Source organism: Hemicordylus capensis, chromosome 8 (genome assembly GCF_027244095.1).
Source record: "Hemicordylus capensis ecotype Gifberg chromosome 8, rHemCap1.1.pri, whole genome shotgun sequence".
In the NCBI taxonomy this organism is placed as follows: domain Eukaryota; kingdom Metazoa; phylum Chordata; class Lepidosauria; order Squamata; family Cordylidae; genus Hemicordylus; species Hemicordylus capensis.
Genome location: NC_069664.1, coordinates 19,731,331 through 19,758,138, shown reverse-complemented (window position 1 = coordinate 19,758,138; position 26,808 = coordinate 19,731,331). Strand labels below are relative to the sequence as shown.

Sequence of the window (26,808 nt, the reverse complement as noted above, 5' to 3'; positions counted from 1 at the left end):
ACAGACACATGTGCAATCTGTATGCAGATAGATTTTATACACAGAGAACCATCATAGCGAAATGGTTGGAAGTGGGGCGTGCCACTGCAGTCCCAACCTGCTCACTGCTCCATATTCATTTCTTCTATCTAATTTGTGAAGATCTGTATAGGACTTTAGTACATGTACTTCAACATAGGAAGAGAGAATGCTGCCTTATACCATCAGACTATTGGTCCATCTAGCTCAGTATTGTCTACACCAGACTGCTCAACTTCAGCCCTCCAGCAGATGTTGGCCTACAACTCCCATAATCCCTGGCTATTGACCACTGTGGCTAGGGATTGTGGGAGTTGTAGTCCAAAAACAGCTGGCAGTGGCTCTCCAAGGTTTCAGGCAGGAATCTCTCCCAGCCCTACCTGGAGATGCTGAGGACTGAACCTGGGACTTTCTGCATGCAATGCAGATGTGTTACCCACTGAGCTATGATTGCATTCCCTAAAAGAAATAGCTTCCAGCACTCACATGAAGTCACCCATCCATATGCAAACCAAGGTGGCCCCTGCTTAGCAAAGGGGGCCATTCATGCTCACTACCACAAGACCAGCTCTCCTCCCCAAACACAACCACTTACTTTTAACCTGGAGGTTGATGCTGACCGAGGCATTCCCTACGGCATTCATTGCCGCACAGCGATAGACGCCGCTATCCTTCATCCACTCGGTATCCCGGAGGGTCACGTTAAACCATGCATTCTCCTGCTGCAGTCTGTATTTCCGTGCATCTGCTCGAATGACCTGGTTCCTGTTGTTGTACCAAAAGACTTCGGACCCCAGATAGGCACCTAGGAGATGACAGGCCAGCTGGACCTCGTTGCCTTCAAAGAGTGACATCTTGGATCTCTCTACCAGAAGCTTAGGAGGTTCTGTGCAAGAAACCAAGAGACTTTAGAGTTAATATTGGCAGCTTTCAAAACATCGGCCTTTGCAAAATACAATAAGGTTGCCAGCTTTTTTTCTTTCACTAGCCGAGACCCTGCGCTTTTAAGAGCTGCATGGCAAATAAAATAGCAATAGGTGAAGCTTTTCTGTTTGAACGTTTGTGCTACAGCTGATTTAATGGAAAACAAAAAGCAGCTTGACTGTTCCACCAGTTCGTCAGTTGCTGTAAAAATTAACAAAAGGACCTCTGAGTTCTGCCTATACTGCCAACTAGATTAGCAATATCTCGTGCACTGCCCAGAGACTTTTGGATGGGGCGGTATAAAAATGAAACGGAGTAAATAAGAGATGCTGCTGAAATCTGGAATTACTTGGCTCAGGGTATGAACTTCTCTACCTGCTACTACTTGGCTGCATTTAGAATTGAGCACCTTGATCACAACAGCAGCTCAAGCACAGGGAGCCCTGGGAAGTATAATTTCCAAGGCACCCGACATGGGCACCCTGGGAAACTGCACTTCCCAAGATCCCCGGCATCTGGGACACTGCTGAAATGAATGGAAGCTTTGCAGAGAATCCTCCTGGTGCTACCACAATTGCCTTCAAAGGGTGACATTTTCGAAAGCTTTGGGTGAGGAAAAGAGGGAGTATGGCAGTACTCAGGGGCTCACAGCTGAGGAGCTCACAAACAAGTATGGGGTGCTTTCAGGAGTTCAGGGGGACATCCAGGCCTGTCATGTTTCTCTGATGATATAAGCAGCAGGAGCAAACAGGGATTTGAAATGTGGGCGGTGGCAAATCTATTCACTTAAACTAAAAAAAAAAATCCATGTGCTGAGCCCAGCTTCTTCCAATCAAACTCGGAGGAGTTTCATAATCACTGTCCCAGACTGCAGCCATGAAGAAGTATTTGAACATGGTCAAAAAGCCACAGTTACACAGGATCCTAGTGGCTTAAAAAAAACCAACAAAACACACCTCTGTTCGGGACATATTAGCTCCATTCAGACACTACATGGCAAAGAGGCACCATTTAACGTGGTGATTCTCTTTATTTAGCCGGGGGAGAGTAACTGGCCCTCTCCACCCCCAGCACAGGACCTCCAGTGACTGTTGCTGGTGTCTATCTTATGTTTCTTTTTAGATTGTGAGCCCTTTGGGGACTGAGTTCCATCTTATTTATTTATTATTTCTCTGTGTAAACGGTTCTGAGCCATTTTTGGAAGAGCAGTACAGAAATCGAATAAATAAAATAAAAATAAATAGATGTGAGTACAGGCGTCACATGTATATGCTTCTGTGTAAACTCATGAAGTAAAGAAATCTTAAATGAGGCTGAATAGTGGTAGCAAAAAGCATAGTAAAATTTTTATATAGAAATTATATTTTAAAAGTTTTTTTATTCATTGCAAAAGGGAACGGTCCTCATCAAATGCAGGGTACAGACAGATAATGTACGGTAGCATGTGCAAGGAACTCAAGTTGTGAACACCTGCATGTGTGTATGATCTGTACATAAGTACACTGTATATGAATGGTACATGTGTTGAGCACAATCACCACAATGCATGAATAGGGTGATCACGTATAATACATTTGAGATATTTTGCCTGTTAAAATGCATCACATGTTTGGGATGCTCAGACGAATACATTTATGCCTCTTCATCAGTATATTTTTCTTTGCCTCCCGGCCCAGAGGAAGAAGTATTTTATTTTTATTGATTGATTTGATTTATATACTGCCCTTCCAAAAATGACTCAGAAGTACTCAGCTGGCTTACCCAATCGGACGTGGCACTCAGCAGCCCGTGGATGAAGTGGATGAGCGGCCATGCAGGTGAATTCCTTGCCTCCAAGGGTGGTGTTGGATTTCATGACAAAGATGTTGTGCGATTGCTTGAGCCCGCCCAGCACGTGGTCCCTCCAGTCTCGCCACCAGAGCGTCACTCGGGGTTGTCCCCCTGCCCAGTCACAAGTCAGCATGAGGAACTCGTTCTGCTTGGTCGCCACGGCTGAGCAAGTGGGGCTACCCCTGGGAATCCCTGTGGGGCAAATTACACATAATTACAGAGAGGTTCTAAGCCACAATGACACACCAAGGGCTCACTGCATATTGTCATAGGGACATAGGAAGCTGCCATATACTGAGTCAGACCATTGGTCTATCTAGCTCAGTATTGTCTTCACAGACTGGCAGTGGCTTCTCCAAGGTTGCAGGCAGGAATCTTTCTCAGCCCCAACATGGAGATGCTGCCAAGGAGGGAACTTGGAACCTTCTGCATGCATGCAGAGGCTCTTCCCAGAGTGGCTCGGTTCCCTGCTGAGAGGGAATATCTTACAGTGCTCACATGTGGTCTCCCATTCATATGCAACCAGGGCAGACTCTGCTTAGCTAAGGGGACAAGTCATGCTTGCTACCACAAGACCAGCCCTCCTCCTTTGGTGTAATCCAGCAGATCATTCTTATGAAAGCATCTGTAGATTCAAGCCCACATTTCCCATGCAGCAGGTACTTTGGCCCTTATTAGAGACCATGTCCGAGAGTCAAGACCCACCTTCTCAAAGGCTTTGTGGACAAAACAGGTGGGTAAGTACTTACACACAGTGGTCCTGCAGACAGCATCGTCTCTCAGCCCTGGGTGGGAGGCCAGGCAAGTGTATGAGCTCCCGTTGCGGATGCCCATGCCCTGGTGGACTTGGGTGGCATTGGAGTAGGTCGCTGTGTGGTTCCCTTCCTGTCCGGATCTCACCCACCGCAGCAGCACTGGGGGGAACCCCCCCTGCCACGAACAGCGCAGAGCAACCTTCTGGAAATTGGCAGCGGGCAGCGGCACACAGCTAGGCTTCCCCTTGGGCAGATCTGTGCATAGGGGCAAACATCGTATCAACAGCAACGAGGCGTTACTGACACCAAGGATCTCCCAGTGGCCTGCTGTGCTGTGATATCAATCAATCTAGTTTCCGCCTCTCTCCAATTCCTTTTGGCCCTCTCCCCAAACTTTGGGGGCGGAGCCACAACTACCAAGAGGCCTGTGATTGCATTGCCAGCAACTCTGAACCACAGACGTGTAACAGGATTACTCGATGCATTTTTCATCGACGGTATCATTTGTGGCTACTGGTGATGGGATCTCCTGTTTGGAAGATTTCCCATGTTAACAATGCCCTGCCTAGCTAGACATTATCTTGGACATACTAATATTTTATGTGTAAGGGGGTTTCCTTTCATGGGAAGTACGTTCAAAAATGAGATGTCCACAGCCTGAGGTGGTACAGCCCAAGAAGGACTACCCCGATACGATTCTATGTAGACCGAGTCGGTCTTGTGTTGTACATATAAAGCTTCCTTCTACTTAAATCAGACCATCAGTCTGTCTACGTCAGTATTGTCTATATCAATTGGCAGTGGCCTTCCCAGTAGACCTTTCTCCTGAATGCCTGATTAATTGGTCGGTCTAAGTCAGGATTGTCGGTACTGCCTGGCAATGGCTTTCCAGACGGATCTTTCCCAGTTCTGTCTGGAGACACTAGGGACTGAGCCGGGGACCTGCGGCACGCTAAGCTATGGTCCCTCTTGATAGAGGAAGACTTTGATTCTTTATATAGGACCAGGGTTGAGAATTCTTTGGTGGAGATAATCCTAGTTTGTAGAGATGTGCCTGAAGTGAAATTTTTGATTCGTTTCGAATCTGAATCAAATTCAAATCTGGTCTGAAATTTCGATTTGAATCAATCGGACCCTGTTTTGGCACCTTTTTTTAACCAAGCAGGGGAGTGAATGTTTTTTAAGAAAGTGCCAAACAGCCCTTGAATCGAATATGAATCGAATAACAAAAATCCAATTCGAATTCAAATTGAACTGCCCTTTGAAGGGGTGATTTGAACTGAATTTGAATCACTCAAATTCAAGTCAAATTGATTGGCACATCCCTAAGGGTTTGTATTCCAGGCAATAAAAATTACAGCAAGGAAGTATTTCCAGCCCATTTGGAAGATAATAGAGGGCTATATACTGTTGCTAGTAAATCTCAGCTATGCACAGTTGGCAAAAACACCACCCCCACCAAGAGTGTTTCCCCCTTCCTTTTTTAGTCCCAATAAGCCCCATGGCAGTTCCTTCCGTATACACACTGAAATAGAAGCATCTTTGCTCTCCTCCACGTCCCTCTTTTAAAAAGAGCCAAATTGAAGAATCTGACCAGAAAGAACAGGGGGTGGGGACCACTCCTTGGCCCATGTGCAGAAGAACCCAGGTTATACGGTAGCTAAAGAGCAAGGTATCCACCCTTCTGTGGTCAATTTGTTTCAACAACAGTGACTGGCAGCATTTTTTTTCTGTTGGAATTTGTGTGTCAACTTTTGATCATCATTCAGGACCATCAAAGATCTTTCAAAAAGAGGCACCCACTGCTGCAATGCCCCTCTGCCGTCAGTACCAAATGTCTTGGATATTTTTCAGACTCCTCTTTAGCTATTTCAGGGGGGCAATCCATGAAAAGATGGAAGGGAAGGGAAGACAGAAAGAAGGCAGCTGGGAAGGGACACAACAGTACATGCTAGAACTTCATGCCCAGTATGGAGGGTTTGGATCACGACTTACAGTAGACAGTCAAGATGATGGTAGTCTGCGTCCGCGTGTTCAGATGGGTGTTCTGGGCCAGGCAGGTGTAGGTCCCTGTCTGGGTCCGTGAGATCCTGGTGATCACATACTTGGGTCCAGCATAGACCTGGGAGCTGTTGTAGAACCAAATGTAATGGCTGGGTGGGTTCGAAGGAGCCAGGCATGTCATCGTCACCTCTTCCTGCTCGTTGGCGGAGAAGCCATGTTGGTTAATAGCAAATGGCTCGATGCTGATTACTGGCTCATCGGGCCCATCTAGGGGACAGATATGAAGGAGTTAGTGGTGCCCTAGCAGCAGAAATGATCAGGACAACTATTTGGAGAGACCGTCAGAAGATGAAGTGTTTGATAGTAACAACAAGAATGCGAGAACTGCAACAAAATACGGCATCTCCCCAGTCTTAAAGGCTCAAGAAGGAGACCATCCATTTTACATTTACATTTATATCCCACTCTTACTCCAAGGAGCCCAGAACAGTGTACATGGTTATATCTATCCCCACAACAACTCTGTGGGGTAGGTTAGGCTGAGAGAGAAGTGACTGGCCCAGATTCACCCAAGAAGTTTCATGGCTGAATGGGGATTTGAACTGGGGTCCCCCAGAGCCTAGTCCAACACCCTAATCACTACACCACACTATCTGTGGGGCAAACAGCAATGACAAGGAAGCAATTTAGATCGGAGGGGACAACATGGGTGGAGTAAACCCTCTCTCCAAGTGCTACAGCTCCTTCTCAAACACACAAAGATGCCCTTAAATTAAGATTAAGCTGTTGGGAATTTGATCAATTCTCACATTTCATCAGCTCGACTCTGAAAACTCAACTCTGAAAAGTTCCCTGCTAACTGGGCGAAGGGCCTCAATTGAAAGTGGTGATTCTCTTATATTTAGCTGCAGGAGAGCAACTGGCCCTATTCAGCCCAGTATGGCATCCCTCCCCGTAGCGGTTGCTGGTGGTGATTCTCTCTATTTAGCAGGGGGAGAGCAACTGCTCCTATCCATCCCCAACACATCATCCCTCCCGTGGCTCTTGCTGGTATCTACCTTATGTTTCTTTCGTAGATTGTGAGCCCTTTGGGGACAGGGAGCCATTTTTATTTATATCTGTGTAAACTGCTTTGAGAACTTTTGTTGAAAAGTGGTATATAAATACTCGTCGTCGGTGGTGTCTCCATTGTGTTCTCTCTCTTTTAATACTGTGAGCCTATTGGAGATAGAGAAGCATTTTCTCGTTCTCTGTGCTATGTAAGCTGTTTTGAGAACTTTTTTTCTTTGTTGAAAAGTGCTATCTTTAACAACCACCATTCCCCACCCAGCAGGCATTGTGGTATAGTGGTTAGAATTGTGGTTTCAGTGGTTAGCGTTGGACTAGGACCAGAAGACCCAGTTTTGGCCATTCATTTATCTCTCAGCCTAACCTACCCCACAGGGTTGTTGTGGGGATAGATATAACCATGTACACTGTTCTGGGCAACTTGGAGGAAGAGTGGGATAGAAATGTAAAGATAAATAAAATTAAGATGTCTTCTTTTGTTATCTTGCAGAATCAAGATCTGGTAGGATGAATGCAAAACCTTGCACAAAGTAGAAAGGTGGTGTATTTGACTCTTGGATGCAGAGTTACTTACAGATAACGTCAAGGTACATCTTATCACTGGTTTGGCTGTTGACTTCGTTTTGGGCCATGCAGGTGTACCAACCCATCTGTGTCCGGTTGGCTGATGTCAAATTCAATAGGGCTCCAATGGCTTCTGCGATAGCTACCGGACCATCCCGATTAGTGTGGCGTTGCCAGGAATATTCGACAGGGGGCGTCCCCTCCCTCACTGTGCACATCATCACTACGGGCATGCCTTCCACTGGCGTTGAATTGTTCATCTGCAGGAAGGGCTTGGAAACGGGAACTGGGAGAGACCAAACACAGACCTCAGTTAGGCACTTGTCCTTTCAAGGCATCCGTAGACTCTAGGTGCACATTTATATAGCCCTTTTCAACCAGAACATATGCACAAGATAGAATCTTGGGCATATTTTTGCACAAGATGCAAGAGGAGAGCTGGTCTTGTGGTAGCAAGCATGACTTGTCCCCTTAGCTAAGCAGGGTCTGCCCTGGTTGCATATGAATGGGAGACTTGATGTGTGAGCACCATAAGATATTCCCCTTAGGAGATGTAGCAACTCTAGGTTCCACTTCCCCCCCCCCCCCCGGCATCTCCAAGAGAGGGCTGAGAGAGACTCCTGACTGCAACCTTGGAGAAGCCGTTGCCAGTCTGTGTAGACAATACTAGGCTAGATGGACCAATGGTCTGACTCAGTATATGGCAGCTTCCTAGGTGATCTGGAAGTTCTAGCACTCGGAGGAGGGGTTAACTGAGGAGTTAATCTAACCCCCTGCTAACTGAGAAATGTTTATTTACCACTTTTAACAAAAGTTCCCAGAGTGGTTTACATAGATATAAATAAATACAATGGCTCCCTGTCCCCAAAGGGCTCACAATCTAAAGAAGAAGCATAAGATAGACACCAGCAACAGCCACCGGAGGGTTGCTGTGCTGGGGATGGATAGGGCCAGTTGCTCTCCCCCTGCTTAATAAAGAGAATCGCCACTTTAAAAAGGTGCCTCTTTGCTCAGTTATGTCATGGGAATATAGGAACATAGGAAGCTGCCATATACAGAGTCAAACCATAGGTCCATCTAGCTCAGTATTGTCTTCACAGACTGGCAGGTATCAGACTTCACAGACTATGTCAGTTATCTAGACATAGATATATTGCAGGCCTGCTCAACTTAGCACCCCCCCAGCTTTTTTTTCGAACTACAAATCCCACAATCCCCAGCCACAGTGGCCAATAGCCAAGGATTTGGGGAATTGTAGGCGAGGAGGGCCAAAGTTAAGCAGCCCCGATATGCAGATATAACTTTGCTCAGTTATATAGAAAAATAGATTTATTGAGGCTCTGAATGATAGGAGTTGTCGTTCAGCAACATCTGGGAGAACCACAGTTTGGGAACCGCTGCTCCGTATCCTTCGATGCCAATCCTTGGCCATCTGAAAACCACAAGACATTTCCTCTCCCCTCGTTTGGGGCTGAGGAACAGGCTGGAGGCTGTAAGTGGAGGCAACGAATGCAATCTCCCATGGGCAGCAGTACAGAGAGGTCACTCCAGTGCTATTGCTTGCAGAGAATGGTAGCTACATACTTCGGAGAGATAATCCCCCCAGCAACCAAAAGGGTATTTGACGACTGAGCTTAAGTGGCAGAAGACAGGCCTGCAAACAATCACCTCAAAAGCCCGTCTGCCACATTCCGCATATACAGAAGGGCTGCCGGTCTGGATGTCACCCAGGAAACCTGGGATACACTTTCCCCATGTGCCCAGCAGAAAAGACCTCTGACCAACACACCCTAGCCAGGAGCGTATAAACTCCAGTGGGATCCAATTACTCTGGACAGCCCTTTATCTCCGGACGGGGATTCCTAGAGACCAGAGTTTGCTCCCTCACATTCCTAAGGTGCTTCCAGATACATCCTTGACAGCTCCGGTCAAGATGAGCCAGGCTGCAGTTTGCTCAGGACTCCCCTCGTGCCTCGGTGCATTGTTTGCAGTCACGTCGCCTGGCCTGGGTTCAGCGGGGGGCGGGGGGCAGTTATTTGGACAAGGACCCTGAATGGGTCCTCTTAACCTAGAGGAGAGGGACTGTGCAAGCTGAACATTCAGCCACCCTGTCTCTGACCTTCGTGGTTGCTCCATATACGGATGAATTGAACTATTTTGTTCTGCTCCGAAAAGAGCTGGTCTTATGCTAAAGATAAAATGTGCTGTCGAGTTGGTGTCGATTCCTGGCTCCCACAGAGCCTTGTGTTTGTCTTTGGTAGAATACAGGAGGGGTTTACCATTGCCTCCTCCCACACAGTATGAGATGATGCCTTTCAGCATCTTCCTATATCACTGCTGCCCAATATAGGTGTTTTCCCACAGTCTGAGAAACATTCCAGTGGGGATTCAAACCGTCAGCCTCTGGCTTGCTAGTCAAGACATTTACCTGTTGTGCCATTAGGTGGCTGGACTTGTGCTAGTGAACATGAATTGTCCCCTTTGCTAAGCAGGGCCCACCTTGGTTTGAATTTGGATGGGAGATTCCATGTGAGCATTGTTAGATATTGCCCTCTGGGCATAGGTAGGCAACTTTGGCTCTCCAGCTGATCTTATTATTATTTTTACATTTATATCCCGCTCTTCCTCCAAGGAGCCCAGAACGGTGTATATGGTTATGTTTATCCTCACAACAACCCTGTGAGGTAGGTTAGGCGGAGAGCTACGCAACTGGCCCAGAGTAACCCAGCGAGTTTCATGGCTGGATGGGGATTTGAACTCAGGCTATTGGAGCTGGGGATGATGGGAATTGTAGTTCAACAACAACTGGCGAGTCAAGGTTGCCTACCTCTGCCTTAAGTGGATGGGGCTATAGCTCAGTGGTCAAGCGTCTGCAGGTGGCCCCAGATTCATTTCCTCAGTGGCAGTGCAGAGATGCAGGGCTGCAAAGGCGCCAAGATCCCAGGTAGAAGCTGCAGGAGATCTCTACCCCACTGCTACTGGTGGTGAAGCACAATTCCTGCCTGCCGAAGCAGCTGCCCTCCAACTCAGCCAGCCCCATGGTGTGCTCGCACTGGGGGGATGGGGAGATTTGAGGTTGGAGTCTTCGGGGCAGGGGCGGAGCGGGGAGGCACACAGCCCTCAGTGCAACGCCTTCATCTGCCCACCATGGACATCCCGCCTCTCAGGCTGACTTACCCAAAACAATGAGCTCAATATAGAAATAAGCCACTCGGATTTCACCGTCCTCTTCGTACATCGCCTGGCACATGAAGTGTCCCTCTGCAGCCAGCTTGAGATTCTCGATCTCCAGCGTGCTGTTCCTCAGAGACACATCCCCCAGAAGGACTGCCGACTTCTCCACCTTGGACTCCAGGCCGTTGCTGATGGCGACAGCCCTGGGGACCAGGGTTCCCAGTTTGGTGAAGCTCCAGAAGACGATCATGGGCAAGACCACCTCCCCGCAAGCCAGCAGCACGGAGCGATCCCGGACCCCTTTGACCACCTGCTCCTCATACTTCGTATCATCTACAGGGAGCAGCTGACCTAGGAGAAGCAGAGAAGTGACGTGTCTCGGGGCTCTTTTCAAGACCAATACCAGTGGATTTTCTGAAGGCCAGAATTTCATACCTTCTCTGAGTGGCTGACACAAATGTTTTAAAGATTATACAAAGAATGAAAAACAAACCATTGATCTTCACCTTGCTGGCTTCTTCCTGGAGGTACATAGGAAGCTGCCATATATTGAGTCAGACCATTGGTCTTTCTAGCTCAGTATTGTCTTCACAGACTGGCAGCGGCTTCTCCAAGGTTGCAGGCAGCAATCTCTGTCAGCCCTGTCTTGGAGAAGCCAGGGAGGGAACTTGAAACCTTCTGTTCTTCCCAGAGCGACTCCATCCCCTGAGGGGAATATCTTACAGTGCTCACACTTCTAGTCTCCCTTTCATGTGCAACCAGGGCAGACCCTGCTTAGCTAAGGGGACAAGTCATGCTTACTACCACAAGACTGGCTGGGAGCAATCTCCCAGCATCTGGTCTGCCTCTAGCAAGTCATTGAGGCCAGGCTGCTTTCCCCCTTTTCTGGACTCAGTTCGTACCAGGTCTCAGTGGATCAGGAATGCACAATTTTGGCCCTCCAGCTGTGGTTGACCACAGCTCCCATCAGCCATGACTATTGGCCATTGTGGCTAGGGATGATGGGAGTTGTGGTCCAACAGCAGCTGGAGGGGCAAAGTGGCACGGTCTTGCAGAGGAGCATTGTGCTACTCTTGGCAGATGTTTTCAACACCAGGGCTCAATCTAGGTCAGGCTTGCTCAACTTAGGCCCCCCAGCTGTTTTGGAACTACAACTCCCATAATCCCCAGCCACAGAGGCCAAAAGCTATGGATTATGGGAATTGTAGGCTAACATCTGCAGGATGGCCAAAGTTGAGCACCCCTGATCTAGGTTAACCTCATACATTCCTAAATATACAGGGCAATGTCCGGACTAAGTCATGACTAAGACCAAGTCCCATGATCAATGGGACAAGTCACTCATGATTAACTTAAGCCCCTTTAATTCCAACAGGACAGTTGTGACTAACTAGTCTGGAAGTTGCCCATAGTTTATATTTTCCAGTCAACTCCAGACCAAAGGTAATCTGGGTAATCTTTACTACTACAACAAATATTTATATACTGCTTTTCAACAACAACAAAAATCCAAAATGATTTACATAGATAATTAATTAATTAATTAATTAATGGCTCCCTGTCCCCAAAGGGCTCACAATCTAAAAAGGAACACAAGAGACACACCAGCAACAGCCACCGGAGGGATGCTGTGCTGGGGGCGGATAGGGCCAGTTGCTCTCCCCCTGTTAAATAAAGAGAATCACCACTTTTAAAAAGGTGGTGCCTCTTTGCTCACCTTGGAATTAGTGTAGTGGCTGTGAGGAGCTTATACAGATGCCAAGCATGAGTATGAAGACATATAGAGCACATCTCATCAAAAACTCTTTGAGCAAAACACAAACGCAATAGACAATAAACCTAGCAAAAGAAGAGGAATACAACTCCAGAGCAAAAAAACCCTGAAATTAAAAAAGATAGATGCAGACTATCTGCATCTGCAGATGGGCAGGAAAGGAAGGAGAAGTGGAGAAAGATACAGGACCATTTTATTGCATCACAGCCAGCCTAGCAAGGTCTCTCACATTTGCTTACCATAAGCCACCGTAGGGAGGATGTAGAAGATGTTCAGGAGGCTCGTAAACTGAAGGTTCCTTGCCAATCCATAACCCATTGCTCCATGTCACTGCATGAGGAAGGAGCCAGAAGCCAGGGACCGTTAGCAACTTCCAGCCTGGCACATCTCTTCAGCCTCCATGCAGGTACCTCCAGCTCCGATGTGGCTTTTTCCACGTCCTTCCTCTGCAGACCTCGCTAACCTCTGTGACATGGAAGCCAGGCTCTCAGTCTCCTCTTTCAGTTTCCCATCCACCGAAATGCGGCCCTCATTGGTCTCGAGTTACTCTGAATTGCCCCTGATTGCGCTTCAATTATTCATTTCTTTTCTCCTCCTTAATCTGGTTTCCTTGATCTATTATGCAGGAGCTGCTTTACAGGAAGGGTGGAAAGACGAGTCAGCGTTCTTTGGTTTTAGCATCTTGGACTGGTGGTCTCTGGAAGATAAGGATCAAGGTTATCAAAGCAACCAAAGGAAAATCCAGCTCAGGAGTTTCAGATCTAGCACGGAACTCAAGATCTCACAGAACAGGGTTTCCCAAATTGCAGATAGCTAGTTTTGTCTGGGTTAGAATTAGAGATGCATTCAGGCCAGCCACCCCATTTCCCAAATCATTGATTCACTCCACCTAAGCCCCCCCCCCAATCTTCTTAATTTGCAACAATTCTATTTCAATAGCAACTTCTTTTAAAAACAGCAGTGATCCCTTTCTCATGATCCCATCAGCAGGCTTCGGGGCGGGCGGCAGAGAAGGCTATAGCAGCTTACCTTCCCCGTAGATGATCTTGCAGAGCTGCTGGCTGTGCGGATCATGCCCCCAGATAAGCTGCTGCTGCTCCAGACAGTGCAGAGATTCAGGGGCCAGGATGTGTCGTCCTGGCCCCTGGAAATCCCACTGATGCACCTCTGGTCACCACCTCAACCTGGGACACCATGGAGAGGTTTGAATCCAGAAGCACACCCAGACTGTGTACCTGTTCCTTCTAGAGAAGTGTGACCCCATCCAGAACCGGAAGATCAGAATCATCTCCCGAATTCTTATCTGGCACAATAAGTACCTGTTATACCCCATCCAGCCCATCACTGCTTCCAGGTAAGCATTTAGGAAGGTCATGCCATCTCAAGATGATGGAGAAATAGATCTGGGTGTCATCAGTGTACTGATAACACCCTGCACCAGATCTCCTGATGATTTCTCCCAGGAGTTTCATGTAGGTATTAAAAAGTATTGGAGACAATTACATTGAATCTATAGGTTGGCTATAGATTATTTTGTTGGAATCGGCTCGGGAGAGGGGATAATCTAAAACAGGACTGCTATGGGGTGGTATCCTGTTCCAAAGCTGGGGCCCATAGGGTTACTGGTACCAGAGTCTGGGGAGGATCCCAGCAGGGAACTAGGTAGAGAAACAGGACCAAGGACAGCTCACTGAACCAGACAGGACCATGGACTGCTTGAAATAGGCTGGATAGAAGGTCATAAGTTAGGATGTTCCAGCAGTGAGGGCCTGGAACTAAATGAGGGCTTAAATAGTCCTGGCATCTATCATCTCCAGCTCCACCTGCCCACCCCCATTAATTATATCGGTTGCTCCCAACTTAAGAGAGCAGCAGGATGCTCTGTTTGGAAACTGACTTATGATGCCCTTTGTAATAAGAGTTCATTTACAAACATACAGGCTGAGAAAATGGAAATCAAGCACACACTAAAGGGAGAACCAGTCCCAAATTAGCACCAGTCCAGCTAGTCAGTATCCTAGGTGAACCTCATGCCAGCCAGACTAAATCCTATTAGCATTTTTCCCCCATCAAGCTCCAAGCTAAGATTATTTTCCTCTTCATCCTATGCTCAACCCACAAAAGCAGTTTATTTCAGTCCCCACTCAGCCAGGTAGTGTGACACAAATTCCAGTGGTTTAGAGTAGCCACTGGCCCGGCTCATGCAATCATTTGAATCTATCTTTAATGTGGGTTACTGACCTGACATTAGCATGATTGTGTGAACCCATGCCGAGGTGGTTTATAGCCCAAGATGACCCTGAGATTCCTGCCTTTGCATGGATTCACACGATCATGCTAATGTTGGTAACTTACATTAAACCTAGAGTCAAATGATTGTGTGAACCAAGTCACTGGCTATTGAAAGTCATAACTGCCCAGAGACGGAAGTTTTGTGTGGCATAAAAATTTGTTAGATAAAATAAATAAATAAGCATAACCCTATTTTCCACCATCAAGTGCCAAGCAAAATAAGGACCCTGGGAAAGGACCATTTTGCATAATAAAGATAGAAAGCAGTAGGTAAATCCAGCCAAAGTTGATTGCTTGAAAACCCCATGGCTTTCAACAGGAGGATTAAATGCTTGCTTAAATCTCGCCGACTGAACTGGATGGGACTTCCGAGTGCTTAACTTTGTTCAGATGATGCCCCAAGATCACAAGTCGGATGCAACACTGAACTGGAGCTCTGTCTGGGTATCAACTCTCCCCAGCTGATACTACAGAAATCCTTAAAAGCATAACACAAACAGATTCAATTCGATTCAATAGATCACCTTCCTTCTGAGTGAAACAAAAATCCATGCCTCCACAGAAAAGTCATCCCCATGTACGGCTGGAGGGTGCATTGGTACAACTATTTTGCCAAGGCGAAGCAGGTTTCAGTAAACTGCTCAGTTCCTTGATGGGAGACTGCTTGTACTATATATGAGTTTATGAGGATGGGGTCGTAGCTCAATAGGAGAGCATTTAGCATGCTGAAGGTTGAAGTTTCAATTCCTGGCATCTCCAGGCAAAGCAGGAAGAAGTGGAGAGATGCTGCCAGTCAGAGTGGAAGATACTGATTTAGATGGACCAAGAATCTGATTTGGCATAAGACAAAATGTTCCTATTCCTCTAGGACTCTCTGATCTGGGAATGGGGCCATATCTCCATGGAAAGCATCTGCCTTTCATACAGAAGGTCCAGGTTCAATCCCTGGGAGCCTCTTTAGGTAGGGCTGGGAAAGGCCCCTGCCAGAAACCTTAGAGAGCTGCTGCCAGTCAGTGTACACAACACTGAACTAGAAGGACCCACGGTCTGACTCACTAGACGGCAGCATCCAAGTTCCTGATGAAATTAAAACAATTACCCCAATTTTTAGATGTTGCCCAGGAATATACTTCCAGGTGCCTCCATGGTGCTTGACGGCACTTCGAGAATGTATGGCTCTCAACATTCTTTTGTAATCACTGTCACAAAAGGTGACGACGCTGATCTGGGATGATGCAGACCCATTATTGCAATGAACCCGAAAGAAGTGCTTCTTTATTAAGAGCGGAGCGGGGTGCTCCTTGAAGTTAGTATTCCTACTCAGCTGCTGAAAGAAGCCCCCAAGTTTCTGCTCAGCAACCACAGACACCTTGAGTACCTTACACTCTCCTGAGGGCAAGGTTAGGTATCACTGTCTAGTTTATCCCTTACTGGGAGGGTCAATGGTTTTAATTTTCCATCCAGTCCTTTACTGGGGGGCAGGGGCGGGTTTCAGCTCCCCCACTGAGCACCACACAGGATCAACACACAGCACAGATGCTGCTTCAGGGGGCCAAGGAAGGCCAATCTGTGGCAAACAGGGACAAGTGGCCTTTTGGAACCCTGCTTGTTTCTTGTCTGTTTTATTGAGTATAAGTAACATTAAAAATGTCAGGCTTAAATGGGTCGTGATTTCTTCCTCCAGAGGGTCTTGCTAAGAGGTCACCCGTAATCCTGCATATCTGCAGCTACTCTGCACTGATCGTGGCAGACATCTTGACTAAATTACTTGACGGAAATTTGATTTTTGGGAGGGGGGGAGAGCCCCTACCCTGACCCCACAGACAAGCACAGCCTCCATTTGGCTGTGGCCACTCACCTCTCAGATGACCGAGGTAGCCGTCCACTCCAATATGGGAAAATGGAGCTGGGCCCTCCAAGGATATCCCAACATGCAATGCGTGCACAGTAGAATGCGTGCAGCAGGTCTCCTCTGATGGGCCCCTCTAGCCACAGAACACTATGATAAAGATGGCTGCCAGCTGCCCAGGAACAGTTTTCAGGGGTGATCTCTGCACACAAGCAGCGAACCGAGGTACAGTACAAGGGTTTCTCTTTCCCTCCAAAGAGGTCTTTACCTCTTTGGTAAAGACCTGGGAATTGATGCAAGGCTACTTACATCTGGATAGGTTGCTTTGGAAGCAGTCCCGTGGGTTCTTATGATCAGAAATTGTTGGCTTTCCTGCCTCTGACCTCCTGTCTGCTGATCGCATGTATTATTATTATTATTTTTACATTTATATCCCGCTCTTCCTCCAAGGAGCCCAGAGCGGTGTGCTACATTCTTGAGTTTCTCTTTCACAACAACCCTGCGAAGTAGGTTAGGCGGAGAGAGAAGCGACCGGCCCAGAGTCACCCAGCGAGTCTCATGGCTGAATGGGGATTTGAACTCGGGTCTCCCCGGTCCTGGTCCAGCACTCTAACCACTACACCACAAAGACTCTCATACCTTCCGATCAATCACTGCTTATGTACATTGTCTCTCCTGCCTGCATGTGTGAAGCCATTCAGGAAGAGTAAGCTGTAGAGGGAGATTTGGGTTCAGATCCCTTGGAATATTATTCTGGTGATACTAACTACATCGGAACATAGGAAGCTGCCACATCCTGAGTCAGACCACTGGTCTATCTAGCTCAGTATTGTCTTCCCAGACTGGCAGCGGCTTCCCCAAGGTTGCAGGTGACTGCATATTAGATGGACAGGAGAGCTGGTCTTGTGGTAGCAAGCATGACTTGTCCCCTTAGCTAAGCAGGGTCTGCCCTGGTTGCATCTGAATGGGAGACTAGAAGGGTGAGCACTGCAAGATATTATTCCCCTCAGGGGATGGAGTCGCTCTGGGAAGAGCAGAAGGTTCCACGTTCCCTCCCTGGCAGCTTCTCCAAGATACGGCTGAGAGAGATTCCTGCCTGCAACCTTGGAGAAGCTGCTGCCAGTTTGTGTAGACTATACTGAGCTAGATGGACCAATGGTCTGACTCAGGATATGGCAGCTTCCTATGTTCCCATGACTAAACTGTGTTCCCCACCCAGAGTTGTTTTCGGCGACTTTTGCCTGCAGCTGTAGGAGGAGCGAGTCTTTGAAAAGTTAAATGGGAGGCGAACTGATCTTGTGGTAGCAAAGGAGACCATTCATGTTTGCTAAGCAGAGTCTACCCTGGTTTGCAGTTGAATGGGAGACTACATGTGAGCACTGCAAAATATTCCCTTTAGGGGTTGGGGCCGCTCTGGGAAGAGCACCTGCAGGCTTGCGTGCTGGTGGTTCCAGCTTCCTTCCCTGATATCATCTCCAAGATCGGGCTGAGAGAGACTCCTGACTGCAACCTTGGAGAAGCCGCTGCCAGTCTGGGTAGACAATACTGAGCTAGATGGACCAAGGGTCTGATTCAGCATAAGGCAACTTCCTAGATGCATTCTCTACACTCCTGAGAAAGTGAGCTAGTCGCCTTAAGTGACGCAGCAGGAAAAAACTTCACTAACAAGCAGAAGGTTGCTGGTTCGAATCCCCACTGGTACTATATCGGGCAGCAGCGATATAGGAAGATGCTGAAAAGGCATCATCATTGTCCAAGAGCCAGCGTAGTGTAGTGGTTAGAGTGCTGGACTAGGACCGGGGAGACTCGAGTTCAAATCCCCATTCATCCATGATACTAGCTGGGTGACTCTGGGCCAGTCACTTCTCTCTCAGCCTCACCTGCTTCACAGGGTTGTTGTTGTGAGGAGAAACTGAAGTATGTAGTACACCGCTCTGGGCTCCTTGGAGGAAGAGCAGGATATAAAATGTAAATGTAAAATAATAACACTGCCCGGGAGGAGGCCATGGTAAACTCCTCCTGTATTCTACCAAAGAAAACCACAGGGCTCTGTGGGCGCCAGGAGTCAGAATCGACTTGACAGCACATTTTACCTTTTACCCAAGATAAGGTGTGATAGAAATGTTGCCCATTTCCCTGGGCCTGGCCTATTTAGAGAGTTTGATCAGCACAGACTACTGGCTACACCAGGCAGAGGTGTGAGTGTTGCGATGGAAATTTCCAGCCCAGGAGGCAAGAGGGGGAGAGCGGTTTATCTTGGAAAAAGCTTGCAAGTCACAGTCACTCAGAGCTTTTTGAAAATGTGTCTGGCTCGGGTTTAGGATGACTTCACCTGCTTGGATGGCCCTCACATTTCATAACCTCGCCTGTCCTCCCACGTCTATCTGCTTCCAGAAGGGCTTTCATCCACCAGCCCTTTCCTTCTGACCTGTCTCATTTTCCGTCCGTCACTTCCAGAGAGACTGAGCTCGCCTCGGTCTTGTCCCTTCAGACCCAAACTGGTCAAGTTTTTCTCAGAGACATCATGGAAGAAGGCACCAGCCAGCTTTCCGGAAAAATAAATATATAAGAGATAGTGGGGATCCAGTCCAGACATTGACAAATTAAGACATTTTCTTGGCCGTATAGGAAAGAAAATCTCAGCCACGCAAGCACAACGTGTCACGTTTCCCAGAGACGGCTGACCGGCAGACTAATGTAGCGCTTGTGCGATGAACCACACTCTGCTTGTGCAAGGAGATCACGTAACTCCACTATATTACAGGGATTTTCAGAACTGCACTTGTGCATGAAAGTGCCCTGGTTTGCATTTAGATGAGAGACTGCATGTGAGCACTTTAAGACATTCCCCTTAGGGGATGGAGCCACAACTCAGTGGACGAGCTGCTGCAGGCTTGCATGCAGAAGGTCCCAGGTTCAATCCCTGGCAGCATCTCCAGGTAGGGCTGGGAAAGGCGCCCACCTGAAACCGCGGAGTGCTGCTGCCAGTCAGTGCAGACCATGCTGAGCTCGATGGACCAATGGTCTGACTCAGTATAAGGCAGCTTCCTATCTTCACTTGTGCTATAAAAACGCATGAACATTGCAACCTAAGGTGGTCATGTTCTGCACCATGTAAAGCTGTATACATGTTATATGGTCTCATCTATTATGTTGGCTTTACAAATTAGGCAACGTGCGCCTACACTTGCGTTGGTCTTTCAGATGGGCATTGGGCTTGAGTTAGGACAGAAATTCAACAGATGCTGCTTCCCCAATCACTTTCTAGAGATATCCCTGATGAATTTCTGAGAGCTGTCATCCAACTATGTTTGAAGACCAGGCTTTGGAAAACTCTCAGTTGCTGTCCAGCTTGTAGGCTTACCGAAGGGCAGGCCTGCTCAACTTACCCCACCCCACCCCACCCCCACCCCCACCCAGCTGTTTTTGGACTAAGGAAAAGGTGAAGTGTGCCGTCAAGTCGATTTCGACGCCTGGCACCCACAGAGCCCTGTGGTTGTCTTTGGCAGAATACAGGCAGGGTTTACCATTGCCTCCTCCCATGCAGTATGAGAGGTTGCCTTTTAGCATCTTCCCATATTGCTGCTGCCCGATGTAGTACCAGCGGGGATTCGAACCAGCAACCTTTTGCTTGTTAGTCAAGCATTTTCCCCGCTGGACTACAACTCCCATCATCCCCAGCTACAGTGGCCAATAGCCAGGGATCATGGGAATTGTAGTCATCTGAAGGAGAGCTGAGCAGCCCTGCTTAAAGAGGCTGATTCAGTATGCCTCTCACCCAAACAACCTGGGAGCACCCTCCTGTCACACATGTGGATGGGGGGGTTATAAGAGTCAAAAGAGCTTTCCAAATACGACTGCTCTGTTCTTTGCAACTCCCTCAGGAGTAGCTTCCACTCTCCCTTTACTGACACTCTGATTGCATCTCAAACCTGCTTCCCCAAGTGCAGAAAAGTGGTTTGCAGAGTTGTGTTTGTGACTTTAAGAAGAGTGGGAGGCAGAGCACTTGGCAGCAAACAGACTCCCTAAAAAGAAACAAGCAACTCAGCGCTTAAGTGAGAGGGAGGGGTGGGAAGAGGCGGGGAGAGATAAAATAGAACCAAGTGCCTCCTTTTCAAGCAACGTGTGCATTACTGTTTACCACGAGCGGCACACAAATTCCAGCGATTCCGCAAGGTCTCTCTTTCCAGCAAAACTGCACGTCACTCCCCGAGGGACAGATACTGTTACGACGCATGGTACAGACCACACACAGCGAGAACAGAAAAACACGCGCTGGATTATCAGCTCGCCTCTGGTTACACACCCAGCCAGGGCCTACGCTTTTGCTGATGCTCTCCTGCCTAGGTTTCTCGAGTGGGAAGAGAGTCGTGGCTTGATCAAGAGTGGCTCGGGGGTCTTGTTAGCCCTGGGGTTGGGTTGTGGGTCACGCTTTTGTTTTCATGACTGCAGTGAAGCCAGACGGCTCACTTTGAAAGCCTCCCAATTCTACAACTCCAGCTGAACCCAGGAATCTCATTAGCTTTCCCTTCTGTCACCATATAGTAGTTTGGTACAAGAATTTTGCCCCAAAACAAGCATCTGAAGCCTGGTCACAAACCATGGGACACGGAATCTCCTCCACTTCCATGAAGTATATATTTAATCTCACCTTTCCTCCAAGGATCTCAGGATGACGTGACTGGAGCATGATTCACTTTGCTTCAAGCCACACAAGGCTGTTTGCTGTGTAGAAGCAGCTGAGAAGGTTTGCTCTACAGACAGAGCTTGCCTTGAGCTAGGAACAACCATTTACCTTGTAGAAGTAGCTGAGAGTGAGTGTTTGCTTGGTCAAAGGAGCTTGCCTCAAGCCAGGAACAACCATTTACCTTGTAGAAGCAGCTGAGAGTGAGTGTTTGCTTGGTCAAAGGTGCTTGACAGTGAATGTTTGGGTGGTCAAAGGAGCTTGCCTCAAGCCAGGAACAACCATTTGTAGAAGCAGCTGAGAGTGAGTGTTTGCTTGGTCAAAGGAGCTTGCCTCAAGCCAGGAACAACCATTTGCTTTGTAGAAGCAGCTGAGAGTGAGTGTTTGCTTGGTCAAAGGAGCTTGCCTCAGGCCAGGAACAACCATTTGCCTCACAGAAGCAGCTGAAAGTGAATGTTTGCTTGGTCAAAGGAGCTTGCCTCAAGCCAGGAACAACCATTTGCTTTGTAGAAACAGCTGAGAGTATTTGCTCAGTCTAAGGAGCTTGCCTCAAGCCAGGAACAAAGGTTTTTAATACATTCTTTGTAGAAGCAGCTGGTAAAGACTCTTTGCTCTGCCAAAAGAACTTGCCTCAAGCCAGGAACAGCTGTTTGCCTTGTAGCTGATGATAATGAGTTTGTGCACATGACCTCACATGGGGCGGGGGAGCTCACCTGCTTTCCCCAGCAGAGGAGCAGCTGCTGCCCTCCCCCTGACTCTTCATCTCTGCTAAACAGTGGGTTAAGAAGTGAGGCTTGGCCCAGGGACCTCGCTCCTGGCGTTTCATATGCGTCACCTAACCCAGGCTGTGATGCCCTAGCCTGGGTTAGGCTGCACGTGTGAAGACTATTAATGAGTATTTGTTGGAGACTCCTGCCTCAAACCTTGGAGAGCAGCTGCCAGCAGTCAGTGTAGATGGAGCTAACCATGGCCATCTCCTGCGCAGTATGAGATGATGCCTTTCAGCATCTTCCTATTTCTCTGCTGCCCGATAGAAATGTTTCCCATCGTCTAGGAAACATACCAGCGGGATTCGAACTGGCAACCTCATGCTTGCTAGCCAAGACATTTCCCCGCTGTGCTGCTTCAATGCCTATTTGCTATGGGCCCTGGCCTGTGCCTTTTGCTTCACCCATCCAGGAACAGGCAGGGAGAAAAGCCCTGCAACCATTTGCTTTTGCTTTTTAAAAAGCTATTTTTAGTGGGAATTGGTTCATTCTCAAATTGGCATAAATGTCAACCTGAGACATATATTTCAAGTGAGGGTGTTTCCCCCCCATTTTCTTCTCTGGAAGGAACATTTTGTTCCAAAACACAAAGCAGAAGAAGCAGACAGGATGGCTCTAAAGAGGGGTGTGTGTGTGTGTGTGTGTGAGAGAGAGAGAGAGAGAGAGAGAGAGAGAGAGTTCAACTCACACTAGGAGGTTTCTAGCACATCTCTACAGATCTGAAATTCACTCAGTGGTATAACAGAGAAACCTCGATTTCCTGGACTAGTTGGGGGAAAGACAATCTGGATTAAGCTCTTGTTTGGGAAATGGAGACAAAAAAGCTCTTGGTTGTCAAAATAACTTTCCAAGTTATTTTGCCAAAATAACTTTCCACAACACGAAAACATGCAACTTTGGGGACACAGAAGGTGATGGATGGGACAACAACAAAAAATTGTACACTACCCCACACCAAACACTCTTTGGGAGACAGAAAGTGGTTTCTCTGCGATGAAGTTGCATAGTGCAGGCAGTGGCTGGGAGCACAATGAGGAAGCAAAACAACTAGACCTCCAGTTCCACAAATGCTGTCCAGAAAATCTGAAATCTGCAGTATTGGAGAAATCGAGGTTTCTCTGTAATCATGAAATGTTAGAGATGGAAGGGAGTTGGGAGTCCAGCCTCGTGCATCCCAGACAGATGGCCAACCAAGCCTCTGTCTGAAGAACTCCCACAAAGGAGAGGAGAGCTGGTCTTGCGGTGCTGAGCACGAATGGTCCCCTTTGCTAAGCAGGGTCCACTCTGGTTTGTACTTGTATGGGTGACTGCATGTGAGTGCTGACTGCTGTAAGATAGGATTTAATATATTATATGTTTATTATACACACACACACACACACACACACACACACACACATCCCTTGGAGATGGGACATAGTGCAGTGGAAGAACTTCAGCTTTGCATGCAGAAGTCCCAGGTTCAAGGCCTGGCAGCTCCAGGAAGGGCTGAGAGAGACTCCTGCCTGAAACCTTGGAGAGCTGCTGCCAGTCAGAGTAGGCAATACTGAGCTAGATGGGCCAATGATCTGACTCAGTAGAAGGCCGATTCCTCTGTTCCTATGAGAGCCCGCAACAGCACGAGGCCAACTTTTCCACAGCCAAACAGTCCATACAATGAGGAAATCTGCCCTAATGTCTCACCTAAATCAGCTGCCTTGCCATTTCAACCCATCAGTTCTGGCTGTGCCCTCGCTCCTTCTTCTGGATGATGGCCCTTCTGAGGATGGACTTTCATATCCCATATCATTGGATCTATCTATCTATCTATCTATCTATCTATCTATCTATCTATCTATCTATCTATCTCCCATGCCCATATATATCCTATATCATTCCATATAGCTCATATAATGGGTCTACCATATCCCATATCATTGGTATGAGAACTGGAATATGCTTCAAGCACAGGGAGAATTTGAATCAACCCCTTATTTAGCAGTGAAACCCATCTTGATGAGATCAGAGCTGGGGTTGGTGGGGGGAGAGATCCGGAGACAGCTGCTTAAGGTCTAAAACAAGTAAAGGTTTATTTGAAGAAGTTACAAACTTGGATAGAAAGCCTGCACCCTGTGCTAGCTGCCTCGTGCTGGAAGGCAGAAGAAGGAACAGAGAGAAGACCGAAGAGGGAGTGTCCTAAGAGTATCAGGCTACCCATCAGAAGAGACTTCGAGCAGAGATACAGACACGAGAGAGAATAAGGGGGCAGTCCTGTCCTCTCTGCCTCTACTCCTAATGTGCCTAGTTGACAAGAGGAGATTATTGGTGTTGAAAGTCAATGCCTATGGAGTCACATCTCCAACAGCAAGCACATCTTCTGCTTCTTCTGTGAAAGGCTGCACAGAGAGTTGGTCTTGGGGTAGCAAGCATGACTTGTCCCCCTAGCTAAGCAGGGTCTGCTCTGGTTGCATTTGAATGGGAGACCACATGTGAGCACTGTAAGAGATTCCCCTCAGGATGGAGACGCTGCTCTAGGAACAGCAGAAGGTTCCAAGTTCCTTCCTTGGCAGCATCTCCAAGATAGGGCTGAGAGAGATTCCTGCCTGCAACCTTGGAAAAGCTGCTGCCAGTCTGTGTAGACAATCCTGAGCTAGATAGACCAATGGTCTGACTCAGTATATGGCAGCTTCCTATGTCCCAATATGGGCATTTGCCACGTACTTGCTGCAATTCAAGTCTTAGCTTTTCCACGAACACCCTCTGAATGCCCCACCCCAAAGAGGGTGGGGTAGAGGTTCTGGGGTTTTGCTTTTGGGTACATTCCCTCCCCAGAAAATACCACACGTGCTTCTGCTATCTTCCCCTAGCAGCAAATGACAGAGGCTCAGCAGAACTATTGCAACCTGAAGGGATCCCACAACCAAACCACATGGCCTTGTGGAGATTTCATGTTGCCTGTGAGGAAAGGCTTTCTCATTTCACGGAGATTTTGGCAGCCTTTTTGTTTCCCTCTCTGATATATTTGAATCTAAAAAAGGACGAAAGGTGATCATTGTGTACGTGTTTAGGTACATGTGTTTAACTTAACAGAAACTCAGAGTCTTGTAATGATTAAGTTATGTCTAAGTTAGGAGACAGAAGTCTGTGATTCATGCTGATAAGGTATAGCCTGTTTAATTATTGTTGTGTGGCAAATGTTTGTGCAAACTGTGTAAACTGTAAGGTATAAAAACTTATGGAAATTGTAACTCAGGGTCCCAGCTTGGTGAGAACCAGTTGGCACCCTCTGTCTGCAGCAGAGCAAAATAAAGCCTTGGAAATGTTTCTCCTGTGTCTGGTTACTCTTATAAAAAGAGCCCTGACAAGAACCCAGATAGGTGCATTTAGGCACATCATCTCTACTGTCTTCATGTCCAAGAGCGCAGGAGCTGAGGGCCTCAGAAATGCTTGTATTTGTCGAGCTTTGTGAGTGTTGTTTAGTGGTCACTGCTGGAACAACAGCACTGCTGACCACCCACCCCCATTTGAGAAGGAGGTGGCGGTTCAGATGCAGGGCTCTGAGCCGTTCATTTGGGGCCTGGTGTCCACTGGCCACCTGCTAATGACAGCACTGGTCTGCAGATTGACTTCGACTGGCCACAGATTTCAAAGGGGCTGCATAAGAGTCTTGTTGAGATGACGACATCAGGAAGGCCGTTGGTATTCATATTAAAAAAAATACCTTCCGCTTGCAGCAAGCCCCAGGAACGGAATCCTTGTGTGTTGCCGCTTGTCACTGTGCATTCAAGAAAAGGCCTCTGCGGCTGGGTTTGATATTTCATCCCCTGGTCTCTGTTTAGCCAGAAGCCATGCAGTATAGATGAGTGTTTGTAATGTAACTACAGTGCCTCTGCCCGTGAGACAGGAATGCTGTAAATTTAGAGGTGCTGAGCTCATCCGTTCATTAAGGCCCCTGGGTATCTGTGACTGTGAAGTGGGGGTGGGTGGGGGAGACAGGAAGGGACGCATCCAGGCAGGGATCACAGCTGCACACTCTGCTCCAAAGACTCGCCTGCCCAGTGGAGATGGAAGAAGCGGCACCCATGACAGATAAGAAAGGTGCTGATGAGGAGGGAGCCTGAAGGAGCACGCAGCAACCAGATTTTGAAATCTGCTCCCTGCTGACATCTGGAAGGATGCCTTCCCTGCGAGAAGATCCCTGCATCTCAATAGGCAGTTGTGTGGTCAATTACACACCAACATGCTGCAATTCTAGCAGGCATGATTGTGTTGCTTCGGAGCCTCACACCAACTCTCATTCAGGATTCCATCAAGAACTCAAGTACTCTCTCCGGTTCTGAAGGAGACCCCAGGAACAGGATGGGTGAAAGCCCCATCCAGAATATGCTACGTCCCATCCAGGGGATCCTAATGAACAAGGCCAGTGTTTGCTTCCATGAGCTGACAAAAAATGTTTATCTAGGAACATAGGAAGCTGCCATATACAGTCAGACCCTTGGTCCATCTCGCTCAGTATTGTCTACACCAGGGATTCTCATCGTTGGGTCCCCAGATGTTATTGGACTTCAACTCCCATAATCGCTAACCAAAGGCCACTGGGGCTGGGGATGATGGGAGTTGAAGTCCCAATAACATCTGGGGACCCAACGCTGAGAATTCCTGGTCTACACAGACTGGCAGCAGCTTCTTCAAGGCTTCAGGCAGGAGTCTGTCTCAGCCCGATCTTGGAGATGCTGCCAGGGAGGGTACTTGGAACCTTCTTCATGCAGCAGGCTTCATGCAAGCAGGCAGATAGGGCTGAGAAAGATTCCTGCGTGCAACTTTAGAGAAGCCGCTGCCAGTCTGTGTAGTCAATACTGAACTAGACGGACCAAGGGTCTGACTCAGTATATGGCTGCTTCCTGTGTTCGTATGCTCCTATGACCGATCATCTGCTTCTATATAAGGCAGCTTCATGTGCCATACCACCAGTGACGGGACCTTACTACAGATAAGAAAAATCTTTTCTTCAGAAAAACAGGTATGGATGTTGGAAATACATAAAGAAATATGGACATACATAAAAGCAAGTTCCATGTTGCAGGTTGGGATTAAGGACCTGAGAAGCTTGAAGACTACTGATGTGC

General features: G+C 47.8%; 1 protein-coding gene across 6 annotated transcripts in view; it reads right to left on the bottom strand.

Moving 5' to 3' along the window:
* The window catches only part of VSIG10L2 (V-set and immunoglobulin domain containing 10 like 2), a 30,809-nt gene extending 9,576 nt beyond the window's left edge, over nucleotides 1–21,233 (bottom strand). The window contains exons 1-8 of one of the 6 annotated variants that reach the window (XR_008310958.1): nucleotides 21,121–21,233; nucleotides 12,351–12,808; nucleotides 10,341–10,688; nucleotides 7,174–7,449; nucleotides 5,523–5,798; nucleotides 3,522–3,782; nucleotides 2,704–2,964; nucleotides 614–904 (exon numbers count right to left, since the gene is read on the bottom strand). Coding sequence is in view for 5 of the 6 variants with exons in the window: in XM_053269041.1 (XP_053125016.1) it covers nucleotides 614–904; nucleotides 2,704–2,964; nucleotides 3,522–3,782; nucleotides 5,523–5,798; nucleotides 7,174–7,449; nucleotides 10,341–10,688; nucleotides 12,351–12,429 (1,792 nt within the window). In the remaining variant the exon portion in view is untranslated. Of the gene's footprint in view, nucleotides 1–613; nucleotides 905–2,703; nucleotides 2,965–3,521; nucleotides 3,783–5,522; nucleotides 5,799–7,173; nucleotides 7,450–10,340; nucleotides 10,689–12,350; nucleotides 12,809–15,502; nucleotides 15,572–16,261; nucleotides 16,284–20,903; nucleotides 20,998–21,120 lie in introns of those variants that run through there. The other 5 variants (XM_053269041.1, XM_053269036.1, XM_053269038.1 and 2 more) reach the window with 5 other exon arrangements.
* Nucleotides 21,234–26,808: the final 5,575 nt, after the last annotated feature.